The sequence below is a fragment of the Corapipo altera genome, unplaced genomic scaffold (genome assembly GCF_003945725.1).
Source record: "Corapipo altera isolate COAL_440 unplaced genomic scaffold, ASM394572v1 142, whole genome shotgun sequence".
NCBI lineage: Eukaryota > Metazoa > Chordata > Aves > Passeriformes > Pipridae > Corapipo > Corapipo altera.
In genome coordinates, this window is record NW_020884966.1 from 294,849 (window position 1) to 309,932 (window position 15,084).

The 15,084-nt window shown below is 42.9% G+C and overlaps 1 protein-coding gene across 1 annotated transcript; it reads left to right on the forward strand.

The window, feature by feature from the left end:
* The first annotated feature begins 14 nt into the window (after window positions 1-14).
* Window positions 15-14,785, forward strand: DHX8 (DEAH-box helicase 8). Its single transcript, XM_027664899.1, has 23 exons — window positions 15-126; window positions 441-526; window positions 1,142-1,214; window positions 1,552-1,637; window positions 2,264-2,373; window positions 2,479-2,790; window positions 3,268-3,412; window positions 4,094-4,297; window positions 4,768-4,855; window positions 5,169-5,266; window positions 5,779-5,926; window positions 6,247-6,428; window positions 6,828-7,022; window positions 7,225-7,410; window positions 7,914-8,124; window positions 8,425-8,606; window positions 9,296-9,436; window positions 9,711-9,866; window positions 10,647-10,784; window positions 11,195-11,323; window positions 12,338-12,534; window positions 12,678-12,857; window positions 13,378-14,785. Exons 1-23 carry the CDS (start codon window positions 15-17, stop codon window positions 13,595-13,597), a joined length of 3,579 nt encoding a protein of 1,192 aa, XP_027520700.1. The 3' UTR covers window positions 13,598-14,785.
* Window positions 14,786-15,084: the final 299 nt, after the last annotated feature.

The window sequence follows — 15,084 nt, forward strand, 5'->3', positions numbered from 1 at the left end:
GGGGGGGCAGCGCTATGGCGGAGGTGGTGGCGGCCGAGGAGCTCGCCAAGCTCGAGTACCTGTCGTTGGTCTCCAAGGTCTGCACCGAGCTCGACAATCACTTGGGCATCAACGACAAGGACTTGGGTAAGTGCGGTGGGCGCGGCTGTTGGGGCTTTCCCGGGCATGGCGGCCGGGGAGGGTTCTTGTAGCCCTTTCCGTCGGCCCGGACGCGTTTTGCGAAGGGGCTTTTCGATTTCGGACGGTAAATTTTGCTTCAAAAAAAAAACTTGTGAGCCTGAGGAAGTGCTTCGGTCTGGGCTCCCGGGGAGGGGGGCTGAGGGGCAGCTCCTCCGGACGGTGCTGCAGCAGAGTGGCCTGGCTGGTCCCAGAGCAGCTTCTGGCCCTTACACTGCCTTTTACTTATTTATTTTAATTTACTTAATGCTTTTTCCTCGCAGCCGAGTTTGTGATCAGCCTTGCCGAGAAAAATACTACGTTTGACACATTTAAAGCAATTCTACTAAAGAATGGTGCTGAGTTCACTGTAAGTGAGACCTGAACCCTGTGTTTTCCTTGTCCTAGTATATTTTATAGAGATTTTTACTTTAGAGAGAGAGTTATGAGGAGTGATTATGGGTTTTCTTCAATTGGAAAACTATGTACTAATTAGCTTCTGAGTATTCCTGTCTCATCAAGCCAAGTCTCCCCGTCCCTCCTTTTTTAAAAACTTTTGTAGTCTTTGAAAAGCATCCTCCTGAGCACTTGAACTGCTTATTGTCACGTTGAGCATATAAAATATGGAAGCAGCAACTTTTGATGAAGGCAGGTGTCATAAGTCTTCTTATGATGCTTAGATGCTGTGTTTATCACTTCCTCAGATGTAACTGTAGTTGAATTAAATAGGTGATTGAAAATGACAAGTAGAAAAGTCACTTAAATGGAACTTGTCATAATTATTTTCAGGTTCAGTTTATTTTCAGGAACACCCTTTCAGGATGTACACGAAGTCCAGTGATACTTTCTAAAAAGCAACCCGCGTCTTCAGAATTGAGCTTTTTTTTTTTTTTTTTTCCTGATAATAAATCCCCACCCGTGCCTTCTAGTAATGAAAACCAGCGTTGCAGTAATTTCTTAAAGTATTTTGTTATTTTTTTTTCAGGATTCCCTCATCAGTAACTTGCTGCGTCTCATACAGACGATGCGGCCTCCACCGAAACCATCTACGAGCAAAGGTACACAGAGCCAGTGGTTCAGTGTTTGGGGACATTGAGGTAGTCACTGTTCCAGTCTTGTAAGGCAAATCTTATTGTTTCAGTGTGCATCCTGCTGCTTAGAGTTTTTGTCTTTCTCATATTCACTGATAATCAGAATTTTGTTTGTGGTACTCCTTGAATCGAATGTCTGTAGAAACCGTGTGAACCTTTGCATTTAGGTGAAAATTGAACTTTAAATTCAGTTGCAGAAAAGTCAAGAGTCAGTTGTTCTCGCACTTCTGAGTTTTGAGTTTCATTGCTTGTTTTTGTTGTTTGTTTTTTTTGTTGTTGTTGTTGTTTTAAATCTCAAAATCAGAGGTGATCGTCAAACCCAAATCCGAGAAAGAAAAATTGAGGGAATTGTATCCAGCTCTTTGCAGGCCAGACAATCCCAACATCAGGGTAAGGTCATCATTTCACATTTCTTTTGTGATTATGTGAAAACTTAGAGGAGTTTTTATTTAATTTTTTTTTTCCAGTTGATTTCAATCTTTTTTCATGTTAATATGAGTGTCTCCTGCTAATGCATGGATAAAAGTGAACTGTAAGAAATGAAATGTGGAAGAGGCAGAAGTCTGGTGTTACTGCACATTGTTCAAGGAGTAGCTGTTACAACAATTGCCATGCTGATACTGTTTTGCAGAGTATCTGGAATATGAGACTCTTGTCACATGCAATTTGTAACCTGGCGTTTCTTACACGAATTCAAAGTAGTGATGGGTTACAAACTAGTTAAAAATTTTGGATATTCAGGTGCTATTGAGGGACTTGCATTTTGTATTTCTGTAATAACTCCAGACGTTAAGATGGAACTCTCTTTTGTATAAAAGCAGAATTATCTCAACATTGTGGTGAAATGGACGAGAGCTTTATTACTTTTTTTGTATATCACACATTGGGTCTGATCTCTTTTTATCTCTCATTCTTTCTAAATAGATACCCATGTGATTATCCTTTCTGTGTTCTATCCTTAACGATAAAAAGGCTTTTTATCAGCCTTTTTACAGAGCAATTTTCTGTTCTTGCAGACTATGCTGGATGAAGATGATGTGAAGGTGGCAGCTGATGCCTTGAAAGAGCTCGAAGCTCTGATGCCTACTGCAGACAGGCAGGGCAAGCAGAGGGGCAGCGACCACCGGTCCGTGTCTGCTGTGGCTAGGGGAGGGTCTTGGCCACTGGCCCTGCCTGCTCACTCTTTCCTGAGGGGGAATTTCACTGCAAAGGTGTCATGTTTGTTTGGTAGGGTGAAGAAAAGGAAGAGGAGCCGAAGCCGCAGCAGGGACAGGAAGCGAAGGCACAGATCTCGCTCGAGGTCTCGTTCCAGAACCTGGGAGAAGAGCAGGGGAAAGTCCAGATATCGGTCAAGGAGCAGGAGTCGCAGCCTCAGCAGGGACCGGAAGGATCGAGAAAAGTACCTCGAGAGGAGCCATGAGAAATGGAGAGACAAGCACATAGACCGTCCACCACCCGAGGAGCCTTCCATTGGAGACATTTACAATGGCAAAGTCACGAGTATAATGCAGTTTGGATGCTTTGTGCAACTGGAAGGACTAAGGTACTGTGGTGCTTTGAAACTCCCAGGAATCTAATTTCTGAGTTCAAGCCCCCCTCCCACAGTTTGCCCCTGTGTGAGAGGGTTTAGTGATGGACTTGATATTTTTTTCACCTCATGTGGAGAGTTTTCAGACAAAACACAACCATTTGTTATTGGGGGAAGGGGAAAATATTTATAAAGGTTCTGATGTTCATGATAGAGCTGGTACTATTCCATCTGAGTTCTCTTTTCTGCTAGTAACTTAAAGAGGGCATGAGGCTACCAGAAGGTATGCTGGACTTTGACACCAAAATGAAAGACCGTTTCAGAAAAAGAAATTTGACAGTGGAAAATTATAAAATTCTCATTAGAAAAGACACTTTATGAACATACACAGTTGACAGCAAAATACTGACAGCAAGTCTAGATTCTGAATGATCTGAAGGACTGCCAGAATAATAACATGCAATGACTCAAGTCTTCCCTTTTCACCCCCAGGAAGCGTTGGGAGGGCTTAGTCCACATCTCAGAGCTGCGAAGAGAAGGACGGGTTGCCAATGTTGCTGATGTTGTGAGCAAGGGACAGAGAGTGAAGGTCAAAGTGTTATCCTTTACTGGATCCAAAACCAGCTTGAGCATGAAGGTATGGACGTGCCAAAATTTTTTAAATTATGCATATTTTTGCTATTTTTTATTCTTTTTGCTGGAAACTAATACATAACTGTTCAGGTGGGAATTAAAAACCGAGATACTGCTCTGTGTTTAAGTGACCTATTACTTTACTCATTTGCCCTAAGTTCCTGGTTTTGATGTAATGTTCCTAACAATTGTTTGGCTTGATGTGATAGCTAACAGGCAGGCCAAACCTCAAGTTGTTGCTGTTTGTCTTCCTTTTTCAGTAGGAGATAAGCTTCTCATTTTAAATTAAATCACCACTGTTGCCAAGGCAGAGTAGAGTGCTCCAGGCCTGGGGATACCTGGCAATGCCAGCTGAAAAAAACAAAAAGCCTGCAAAACAACATTTTCTGTGAATGGACTGTTACTGGCATTATGAAGCACCTAATAATAGCTGAGGAGAAGTGCAATATAGGTAGAACTGATTTGATTGATTTACAGAGAGAGTAATCAGGCATTGGAATGGGCTGCCCAGAGAGGTGGTGGATTCACCATCCCTGGAGATTTTTAAACACAGATTGGACGTGGCACTGAGTGCCATGATCTAGTAAATGGACTGGATTTGGACCAAGGGTTGGACTCGATGATCTCGGAGGTCTTTTCCAACCCAATCAATTCTATGATTCTATGATTAATCAATCTAATGTAGGATGTTGATCAAGACACTGGGGAAGACTTGAACCCAAACCGGAGAAGAAACCTGGTTGGAGAAACCAATGAGGAAACCTCCATGAGAAACCCAGACAGACCCAGTCACCTGTCCCTGGTGAACGCCCCGGAGGTGGAGGACGACAGCCTGGAGCGGAAACGCCTCACCCGCATCTCAGACCCAGAGAAGTGGGAAATAAAACAGGTGTGTGTTGCCTTCAGGGAAATAGGATGTCAGTCAGTAAAATTGCCAGGGTGTTTCGTGAACTAGAATACAGCTTCTGGATTGGTTGGTTGATCGTGTAACTTACACCTCACCTCTGAATTGCTGTCTTCTGATTTGGGACTTTTAGCTTAGTTCTAGTTATGAAATGAGCCCTGCTTGGAGCAGAAGGTTGGACCTCCATATGTCACTGTGGGATTGGGATCTTTATCCATTGACACTTAGGCTGTGTTGTATTGTCAGTATAGTCCCACATAAGCCATCTGCTTCACACAGGTGCTATTTGGAATAACAAAAGGAGTGTTTGGTCAGAGGCTGGATGACTCAGTGTGCCAGAATGTAGGACCTTTCCTTTGTTCCTGTTTTATGGGGGTAGTGTTAGAACTGAGTTGTAGGTGTGAGTTGTGTTTATTCATGGAGACAAATTCATATTCTATTCATTCTGTTCCCAGATGATTGCAGCTAATGTGCTTTCCAAGGAAGAGTTTCCTGATTTCGATGAGGAGACTGGGATTCTTCCTAAAGTTGATGATGAAGAAGGTATTTCCCAGTAGTCTTATTGTTGTAAATTCATTGTGTTTCTGGATATGTTTTGATTCAAAAAGGGATTAATGATATGAATGACCATGAAGCATCTCACAATTTGCCATCATCTTACACATTTGGAACTAGGGTTGCTCTGGCTGTGTTATTAGATGCATTTTGATGTGCCCTGTCTGTGAACTTTTATTGCAGAGTTTTCACTTTTAAAACTCTTTAAGTACCTCATAGTCAAGAATACACAGGAAGCAATGTTTCATGTGCCTGAAAGTTGTTTAACTTTTCTGTAACAATTGTCACTTGTGGATTTTAGATGAGGACCTTGAGATTGAGTTAGTTGAAGAAGAGCCACCATTCCTTCGAGGTCACACTAAACAGAGCATGGACATGAGTCCCATTAAAATAGTAAAGGTAAGAGGTTTCCAGGCTAAAACCAATGTACTTGATTTAATGAAATATTTGGGAATTTAACAATCAGTTTCCTACCTGCACGTTACTGAGAGCCCTGAAAACATTACCACTGAACTGAAGCTCCTTCCTGGTAAAGCTGGGTTCTAACTTGACTGGTGACATTGAAGTGGAATAATGGAACTGAAATGCCATTTCACATAAGTGTGTTAGCACATACTTTCTCTATTCTGCTTTTTCTTATCTTTTGAAAGTTGAAGATGGTAAAGAACTTTTCATTGGTTGTGCCCATAATTCTTCTGACTGGACAGTGTAAGGATACTCCATATTAGTCATGACCATGGAAGGACATGAGCCTAGGCTAATGGAAATATCCTGGAAATCTAGCAGACAAAATTTAACATCTTTTAAAGCATCTTTAGAAGACACTTCTAGAAGGACAGCGACGACAGAGAGATAATTGAAGTTGAAGGAATTGTGATACTTGAGATCTTAACTTTTTTCTTGCTTTCCAGAATCCAGATGGTTCCTTATCCCAGGCTGCAATGATGCAGAGTGCTTTAGCTAAAGAGAGGCGAGAACTTAAGCAAGCCCAGAGAGAAGCAGAGATGGATTCTATCCCCATGGGCCTGAACACACACTGGGTGGATCCTCTCCCTGATGGTATGTCTGAGCACAGGGGAACTGTGCCTTTTCTGTGGTAGTGGAGCAAGTCAGGAGAAATGTCTTGGTACTGTGTTTGTCTGCCACACTTTAAAAAGAGAGTCAAAGAAGAAATGCTTTTCCACTGAAGTGGAAATAGGAATGTCAAGGGAAGTGTACAGGTATATCCTGTAATAGTGGGGTGTATACATGTAGTGACTTAAACATTTAAACACACAAATATAGAAGGCCTTGGATGATGGAGTGGTTGGAACAGGATCATCAGGGTCTGTGCTGTGTGAACCTGGATGTAAAGGTAAAATTGTTTATTTCTTTTCTAGTGGATGGAAGACAAATAGCTGCAAACATGCGAGGTATTGGGATGATGCCAAATGATATCCCAGAGTGGAAGAAACATGCATTTGGTGGCAACAAAGCTTCTTATGGTAAGAAGACCCAGCTTTCCATCATTGAACAGAGAGAGAGTCTCCCAATCTTCAGACTGAAGGAGCAGCTGATACAAGTAAGACTCTTGAAAAGGCATTCTGGTTTGAGCAAGCAATAACTTAAATATTCTTGGTTTAGCTTGTTGACAGGTGAATAGCCAGCTGATCATTTTAAGTGCAGAATCTTAGTTCACAGTATTTATTTTAAAGTATTATATCTGTATAGTTTAATAAACCTCCAGATATTTATTGATGTAAGTCAAAATTGTTACTAGGATCATGTGGGCAAGGGATGAGTCAGCTGAATGATGATTAAGCAGATTGCTTGCTTGATCAGTAAGAATACTTGTATGATTTTTGGTTTGGGTCAACTGAAGCAAGAGCTCAATCTAGTCCTAGATAGACCCATGCTGATTTTGTTTGGTCTGTTGGTTTTAAAAAATTTTGACGAGTGTATCTATTCTGACCTTTTCTAGGCTGTGCATGACAACCAGATTCTGATTGTTATTGGAGAGACAGGATCTGGGAAAACAACCCAGATTACCCAATACCTGGCTGAGGCAGGGTACACCTCAAGAGGGAAGATTGGATGTACTCAGCCTCGCAGAGTGGCTGCAATGTCTGTTGCAAAGAGGGTGTCAGAGGAATTTGGTTGCTGCTTGGGACAAGAGGTAAATTTCCATGTTGAAGAACAGGCCAAAATAAGCATGAGGAAAAGAGGAGAAATCAGTACTGGAGCTGGTTTACTTGTGTGTCCATGTGTGTGTTCTCTTGTAGGCTGTAAAATGAGTTTGCAGAATAATCAGACTGGGAGTTAATAATGCTGATGGCTTAATTTTGTAGCTTCAGTTTCTGTGCAACTCTTCTTTCTAGGTTGGCTACACCATTCGATTTGAAGACTGCACTAGCCCTGAAACTGTGATCAAATACATGACAGATGGTATGTTACTGAGGGAGTGCTTGATAGATCCAGATCTGACCCAGTATGCCATTATCATGTTGGATGAAGCCCATGAAAGGACCATACATACAGATGTGCTCTTTGGACTCCTGAAGAAGGTAATGTAGCATTGGATTTTTACTGCTTCAGTGTTCTCTGTATGTTATGTATGGGTAGGAGAGCACAGGCAGGGGTGAGGTCATACAGACTGGGTTCATTCATGTTCTCCAAGAGTCTCTTCTGAAGTAGAGCAAATGCTCATAAGGGTTTGTAGTCTGAATCTTTGTGAGATGAGCCTCTGTGTGAAGACAAAGCAGGCAGAATGCAGCAGAAACAATGAGAATTTGCCATCCTGGATGTTCATGATGGTGGATGAGCAGAGGAGCATTCTTGCTTTGCTTGTCCTTTGCTGCCAAAGGCTTTCTTGTGGTAATGCTGCTAAAAGAGGTTTGAAGTGGGATCCCAGCAGTCAATTATCTGAAATTCTGGAACGAGCCACCCCCCTACTCAGACATTAAAAGACCTGATATTACAGGCTGTATTTCTCTGACTTTAGTCAAGTCCCATGTGTTAGTTGTTCCAAAGGCAATAAATGACTTGAGAACTTTTTGTCCTGCTACAGACAGTGCAGAAGAGGCAGGATATGAAGCTGATAGTGACGTCAGCAACACTGGATGCTGTGAAATTCTCTCAGTATTTCTACGAAGCACCAATCTTCACAATTCCTGGCAGAACATACCCAGTAGAAATTCTGTACACAAAAGAGCCAGAGACAGATTATTTGGATGCCAGTCTGATTACAGTAATGCAGATCCACTTAACAGAGCCACCAGGTGAGTGGAGAGTGGTCTTGGGTTATTGGTGATTCAAGGATCTGTGAGCAAGGATCATGTTTGTAACATGAGCAAAGTGCTGTCAGCACTATCCTCTCTTGTTTGCAAATACAGAATAAAATGTTGAAAAAGTTGGGTGAAAGTATGTTGCCCCTAGTTAAGAATTGTTGCCCAGAGGCTAGCAAAAGTTGGAGACCTTCTGCTTTAAGTGGAAAGGGTGAGGAATGGAAATATGTTAATGCAGGAATTATACTAAACAGAATTGATTTAGTGGATGTTTTTAATTTATTTCCTGTGTAGGTGACATTTTGGTGTTTCTAACTGGTCAGGAAGAGATTGACACTGCCTGTGAAATCCTCTATGAAAGGATGAAATCTCTAGGACCTGATGTTCCAGAGTTAATTATCCTACCAGTGTATTCAGCTTTACCCAGTGAAATGCAAACCAGGATCTTTGACCCTGCCCCACCAGGAAGCAGAAAGGTAATTTCATATACATGTGCCTTCATCTTCTGCTGATGCATTTCAGTAGTGGGGTGTATTACACTGCTTAAATTATATAGCTTTGGAGAAAAGGTAACTTACAGCTTAGAACATATTTCTGGTTGTGTACATGGTGAGTTATCTAAGCCTTTGAAAACGTGTATGAAAGCATCTGGTGTAGCAAAGCTCTGTGGGATGTTCGTTATTTAATGCTGTCTTTAAAGGATATTAACTTTAGTTAATTTAAAAGCCTGAAGTCTAAATGCAGTTTCTGTTGGATGGATGTAAATTTCCTCCAAGCAGCTAGTGGATATCTAGAGATATATTGTCTGGAAGATTCTTCTCTAAATATGGGTTGTGTTTGAGTGATAGGTAAAAATTCTCCCTGAAGTCAGTGCAGTCTGCTTACAAACTTAACATTTTTCACTTGCTTTTAGTTGTGTATTTTATCATGCTCTTTTCTCTTTTTGCCCAAACCTAAAACAAAGGTAGATACTTTACAGACTGTCCATCTTTGTAGGTAGCACTTCCTTCTCATGTCTGTGAACACATTTCTCCTTTAGACATTAAATGATAGTAGTTGCACATAAAACAAACTGCTCATATCGTGCCAGTGGATGAAGCTGAGCAGTGTGGTTGGCTTGGCAACCTGACATAAAACTTGTACTGACTTGAACTGTGGTTTACAGGTTGTCATTGCCACTAACATTGCAGAGACATCTTTGACTATTGATGGAATATATTATGTAGTCGATCCTGGCTTTGTGAAGCAGAAGGTTTATAACTCCAAGACTGGGATTGACCAGCTGGTGGTGACACCAATTTCACAGGTAGGCATTCTGTGTTTGGCTTCCCCTCTGAGTGTTGTGTATCCTGCCAATGTGACATCCAAGAGCAGGGGAGCAAAGTGAGGCAATGATAAAATCACATTTTTTGCTAACTCTTTGAGGCTGTGCCTAAGGAATACATCCTTTCCTGTGTTGTACTGAAAATCTTCCTATTACTACAAGTAAAATTGTGGATAATTAATCATTTCACTGTGCTTCTTTTCACCTGTGCCATTTTGCATCTGTTCACTGAGATATAAAGCCTTGTTACCTTTAGGCTCAAGCAAAGCAGCGTGCAGGGAGGGCTGGGAGAACAGGCCCAGGAAAATGCTACAGGTTATATACAGAGCGTGCATATCGAGATGAAATGCTGACCACCAATGTGCCTGAAATCCAGAGAACAAATCTGGCCAGTACAGTGCTTTCCCTGAAGGTATGTGTTTCACCAACTCATAGCAAGCCAACATAAATGTTTCAATAAGTGAGTCTCTTCCTTTGAGTCTCATGAAGTACTGCTGTAATTTTGTATTATTCTGGTGAACAGAGGTATTTTGGAAGGATGGCTTCAGCAAAAGCAATTCTCAGGCTCTGGGATTGCTCCTGTATTTTTATTGAGGGTTATTATGTTGGATATCCACCTAAATCACAAGTCTCAGCTGCACAGGACAGTTAGTTGCAGGAGGCAGAAGAAACAGGAATCCTCAGAGCAGTAACACTGGCTGTGTAGGGTACATTTGTTGTTAACAGATGAGACACAGTGGGTTTAGATCTGCAAACTTGGGCATCTGTAAGTGTGTGCCATCCCTCTAAGAGTCTGCAAACTGGATTAACTGAGGAGCAGCTGGGAAACTTGCTGCCATTCCACTTCTGGGAACATACTTAGTGTCCAGTGGAGCTGCCAGGCCACACTGATTTACAGGGTGGGAAGTCTTCAATTTCTTCTCAGCTGAATCATTTTGCTTGAGAGATGTGTGGAACAGTACCAAAGGACCAGAGCAGAAAGCTGAGTGGTGGATGAATGCTGTGGGCTGGTGCATGAACACATACAGCTGTGTGTTCATGACTGCACTTGCAGTCAGGGTGAGGACATGGGACCAGACTTGGTTAAAGTTCTGTAGTGCCTCAGTGTTTGATGGCATTGTGTCTCTGGCAGGAGCTTGGTGTCTTCCTTCTCAGTGTTTTAACTTGGGCTTTCTCCCCTCCCTCTGTTCAGGCTATGGGCATCAACGATTTGCTGTCCTTCGACTTCATGGATGCTCCCCCCATGGAAACTCTCATAACTGCCATGGAGCAGCTCTACACCCTGGGAGCTCTGGATGATGAGGGACTGCTCACTCGCCTTGGGCGCAGGGTAGGCCAAATAAAATACCTTTTAGCACTGAGTTGCCAATATAGGGGATGACAGAGTAGTTGTATCAGGCCTTGCCTGGCATTGTTGGTTTCCTTTTCCTGTTATTCTCTTGTGTTTTGTTGGTAGCTTTTAATTTACCACAATTACATACCTTCTGCTTTCTAAGGAGCAACTATTATTACTCCTTATTCATGGGGTTACTTTTATTAATGTCTAGAAATTTCCTGTAAGTGTTGGGATATTCCTGTGATAGTAAATACAGGCAAATAATTTGCTTCATGCTTCGAAGTTATTCTGGGTCAAGCACACTTCTTTGGAAAGTAAGTATGCAAGAAAAGGCATTGCTTTCTTTTGCACTGAGGAGACTCAAGATTTTTCCATGCAGTGCCCTGAAAACATGTTTCTTGCAGATGGCAGAGTTCCCCTTGGAGCCTATGCTGTGTAAGATGCTGATCATGTCTGTCCATCTGGGATGCAGCGAGGAAATGTTGACAATAGTCTCCATGCTGTCTGTGCAGAACGTGTTTTACAGGCCAAAGGTGAGGCACTGAGCAGCAGTGTTACAGTCTGAATGGGTTTGGTGTGACTGCCTCAGGGGTTAGAGTGAGCAGAGTGGCCAAAAGAAACCTGTAACTTGGTCAGACCATTTGCTCCTGCATTACCTCTCTGAAATGCCTTTTGCTTTAAGGGCCTGTAGGCTGTGATGTTGGTGGTTTCTTTGCAGATGGGAAGGTAGAAGTGAGAAGTCTTACATTCTCTTTTGCATTTCCCAGTAAACACATACAGCCTAAACCAAGTCATTCCCAACTCTGGAGTTCAGATTGCCTTTGCATTTTCAGATACACAGAAAGTGTTTCTTCATGGAAACCCTATCCTATGCTGTTTTCTTTTAAGTCAGCAAGCAACAGGCTCTACTGTGGTGGGATTCAGCAGCAGCAGGGTCCTCTTGAATCCATTATTTCTTCCTTGTGGTGGCCACCTGCAGTGTAGTCTGTTAACTTCAGTTTTGATCCATGTAGCTACAGTGTTTGATTAATGTTTTATTTAGAGATGGGAGAAATGGGAGAGGTGTGTGGGTCAGCAGGCTCAAACCTGCTGCTGCAGCACCTTTCTTGATGAGTAACTGAAGTTATTTCTAGAGCAGTAAAAAAACCAGCTAGTTCAACATGTGTATATGCTTCCTGCAGTATAAATGAGCCATTTACTTTGAAGTGTTCTTTCAAAAATGAGTACTGAAATTGAATAAAACGTTTCAGTAAAAAAAAAAAATTGTTCATCTTTTATGGTCAGGTCCTTGTCACCCATGGGAGAGTCTGCCTGAGCTCTCTCTTTGACAAGGACAGTTCTAGGCTTTCCTTTTGACTCAGACCAGTCTCAGTGACCTTTAGATTTTCATCACTTGGTCCTTAGTCACCCACCACTCAACATTTTATATCTTCTGTTGGTAGATTTAGATGTCATGGTACGAGTGACAAGGGCCCGACGTCATTCGTGTTGCACGAGGATTGTCTCTGCAGTGTACATATCTGATTCCTGTGTGTCTTATGTGTTAGGATAAACAAGCACTTGCTGATCAAAAGAAAGCCAAGTTCCATCAGACAGAAGGTGACCACCTCACCCTGCTGGCTGTGTACAATTCCTGGAAGAATAACAAGTTTTCAAATCCCTGGTGCTATGAAAACTTTATCCAGGCCCGATCCTTACGCAGGGCACAGGACATTCGCAAGCAGATGTTGGGCATTATGGACAGGTGAGCACCTCAAGGAGGACAAACAGTGACTTTGCTTCTTATTGTTCTTACGTTGTAATAAAATTTTGGTAACCTGGTGTTGGTAGCCGCACCCAAATCTGGAGAACCCCAACTTTTTTCTCTCTCTGACTCTCGTCTGGCAGGCACAAGCTGGATGTGGTGTCCTGTGGGAAGGCAACAGTTCGGGTGCAGAAGGCCATCTGTAGTGGCTTCTTCAGGAATGCAGCAAAGAAGGATCCCCAGGAAGGTTATCGGACACTCATTGACCAACAAGTAGTTTATATCCACCCATCCAGTGCTCTCTTCAACAGGCAGCCAGAATGGTAAGGGAGGCAATAGCATGGAGTTTTCTGTTTCTTTTCAGACTTTATAACAGAGAAAGTTGCAGTGTGTGTTTGTGAAGTAAAGATCTGAGCAGAGGTTGCTGATTTCTCAGCAACGAGCAGAGTGAGAAAAGTTTCAAGTCTGCTTTTGGCTCTTTCTGCTGCTAAACTTAGTGCCCATGCAGAGATGAGACTGACTTTTGGAGCCAAGGCCAGGCCTGAAATCTGCAGTTCCCTGTTTCTGTATTGTGAAATTGAGTTTAGAACACTGAGTGTTGAAGAGGGGGAAAAAGGGTTGTTTTAAGTGGAGTGAAGGAATTCTATGCTGAAGAGTAGTTGTGAAGTAGGAGGGGGGGAAATAGGGATAGCTCTTCTGGGTGGTCCTTTTGGAGCCTGCATTGGAGCTTATAAGGAGCCTTATGCTGAAGGAGATAAAGGAGCAAGCTTAGAACTCCAGCTGTTGCCTTGTTGCTTCTTGTTTGGAAAAACTGGTTTCCAGAGCTGCTGTCCCTTTTCCCAGGGTGGTGTATCACGAGCTGGTGCTGACCACCAAGGAATACATGCGGGAGGTGACAACTATTGATCCTCGCTGGCTGGTGGAGTTTGCACCAGCTTTCTTCAAGGTTTCTGACCCGACCAAGCTGAGCAAGCAGAAGAAGCAGCAGCGTCTGGAGCCGCTGTACAATCGCTACGAGGAGCCCAACGCTTGGAGGATATCACGGGCGTTCAGGCGCCGATGAGCTCAGTTCCCTGCCAGACTCTTGCTGGTTTTACATTTGTGGGACTTTTCCGTCGTTGCCAGTGTCCTGGAGGACAAGATCCTGTGAAGCTCACCTGTGTCATGAACAGGGAATGAGCCCTGGCAGAGCAGGAGCCCGAGGAGTGCCCCAGCTGGGGCACAGATGTGCTGCAGCTCCACGGGACGTGTCAGGCCTCTCAGAAGTGGGTCTTGGAGCACTTCGTTGGTCATTCGCCACTTAACAGACAAAACCTGAGACTTGGAAGTCTGGGCACTCAGCTGAACAACAACAAAAAGATGGTGATTAAAAACTGGCTGTTCACCAACCTGTTTTCTGAGTCACCAGACACACAGAGGCTGGAATAGTTCGTTTCTTTACTCTGCTGAAAAGGATTTATTTCCACTTACGCTCTTGGACAGTGGCTGCTTTTTGGGAGCTACTTGTTTTCCATTTTTCCTGTTTTATGCATTTTTCTGTTCATTGTAACTATTTGTCTTTTAACCAGGCTATCAGTGGTGAGATACTTAGGATCTGTGGCTTTGGGATAAAGCACGAGAAACCTCTAGAAACCCAGCTTAGAATGTCAGTTATATTTGGACAATGGCACAGGTCAGGTTGCAAGTCTTACCCTTCATCCCCATCTCCTGGGTGCTGAAGGCTGGTATGTCAGGGAGTAATTAGCACATTGCCTCTGCAGCATGGCTCTGTCTGAGAAATGGTTACAGATGTTTAGACTTCCTATACAGTGTGTCTGGTGTTTTATTTTCACTTAGAATGTTGGCATCACAACTGTTGGTTTTTTTAGTAGAATGTGCTCTTACAGATAAAATGTCTGTAAAAGGTGCATAAGTTTCTTGTTTAAAAAGAAGTTGACTGCCCAGTGTATTCTATGTCATGCCAAAGCTACCTGTAAATTATTTTTTCTTTGCTAACAAATGAAACTTATTTGACTCCATAGCTCCAGAAACTCTAATTTTTTTTTTTCCAAAACTGGGACATTTGCTAAAATCATTGCTGAATCGAGGAGAATGAGGTTGGCTGGTTGTTTTTACAAAGCAAATTTGAAGAATGTTTCACATTGAAAAGTACCCATATTGGAAATCTCTATCTGTACAAAGGTGGGCAGGGATGTTGTTAAATGTCCTGAGCTTTCCTCTGATAATACATCTTCATAAAGAAGGACGTTGAGGTGCTGGAATGTGTCCAGAGGGGGGCAATGGAGCTGGGGAACAGTCTGGAGCACAAGTCTGATGAGGGGCAGGTGTGGGAGGCTCAGCCTGGAGAAAAGGAGGCTCAGAGGGGACCTTCTCACTCTCCACAGCTCCCTGACAGGAGGTTAGAGCCAGATGGGGGTTGACCTCTTCTCTCAGACACCCAGTGATAGCACAAGAGGAAGGAAATGGCCTCAAGTTGTGCCAGAGGAGGTTTTGGCTGGATATTAGGAAAAAATTCTTCATGGGAAGGGCAGTGAGGCATTGGTACAGGCT

Excerpts from the sequence above, each read along its gene's own strand:
- DHX8 (XM_027664899.1), top strand. The coding sequence starts at position 15 with ATGGCGGAGGTGGTGGCGGCCGAGGAGCTCGCCAAGCTCGAGTACCTG. Across the intron at positions 9,437-9,710 it reads TGGTGACACCAATTTCACAG|GCTCAAGCAAAGCAGCGTGC; the intron begins GTAGGCATTCTG and ends TGTTACCTTTAG. Across the intron at positions 10,785-11,194 it reads TCACTCGCCTTGGGCGCAGG|ATGGCAGAGTTCCCCTTGGA; the intron begins GTAGGCCAAATA and ends TGTTTCTTGCAG.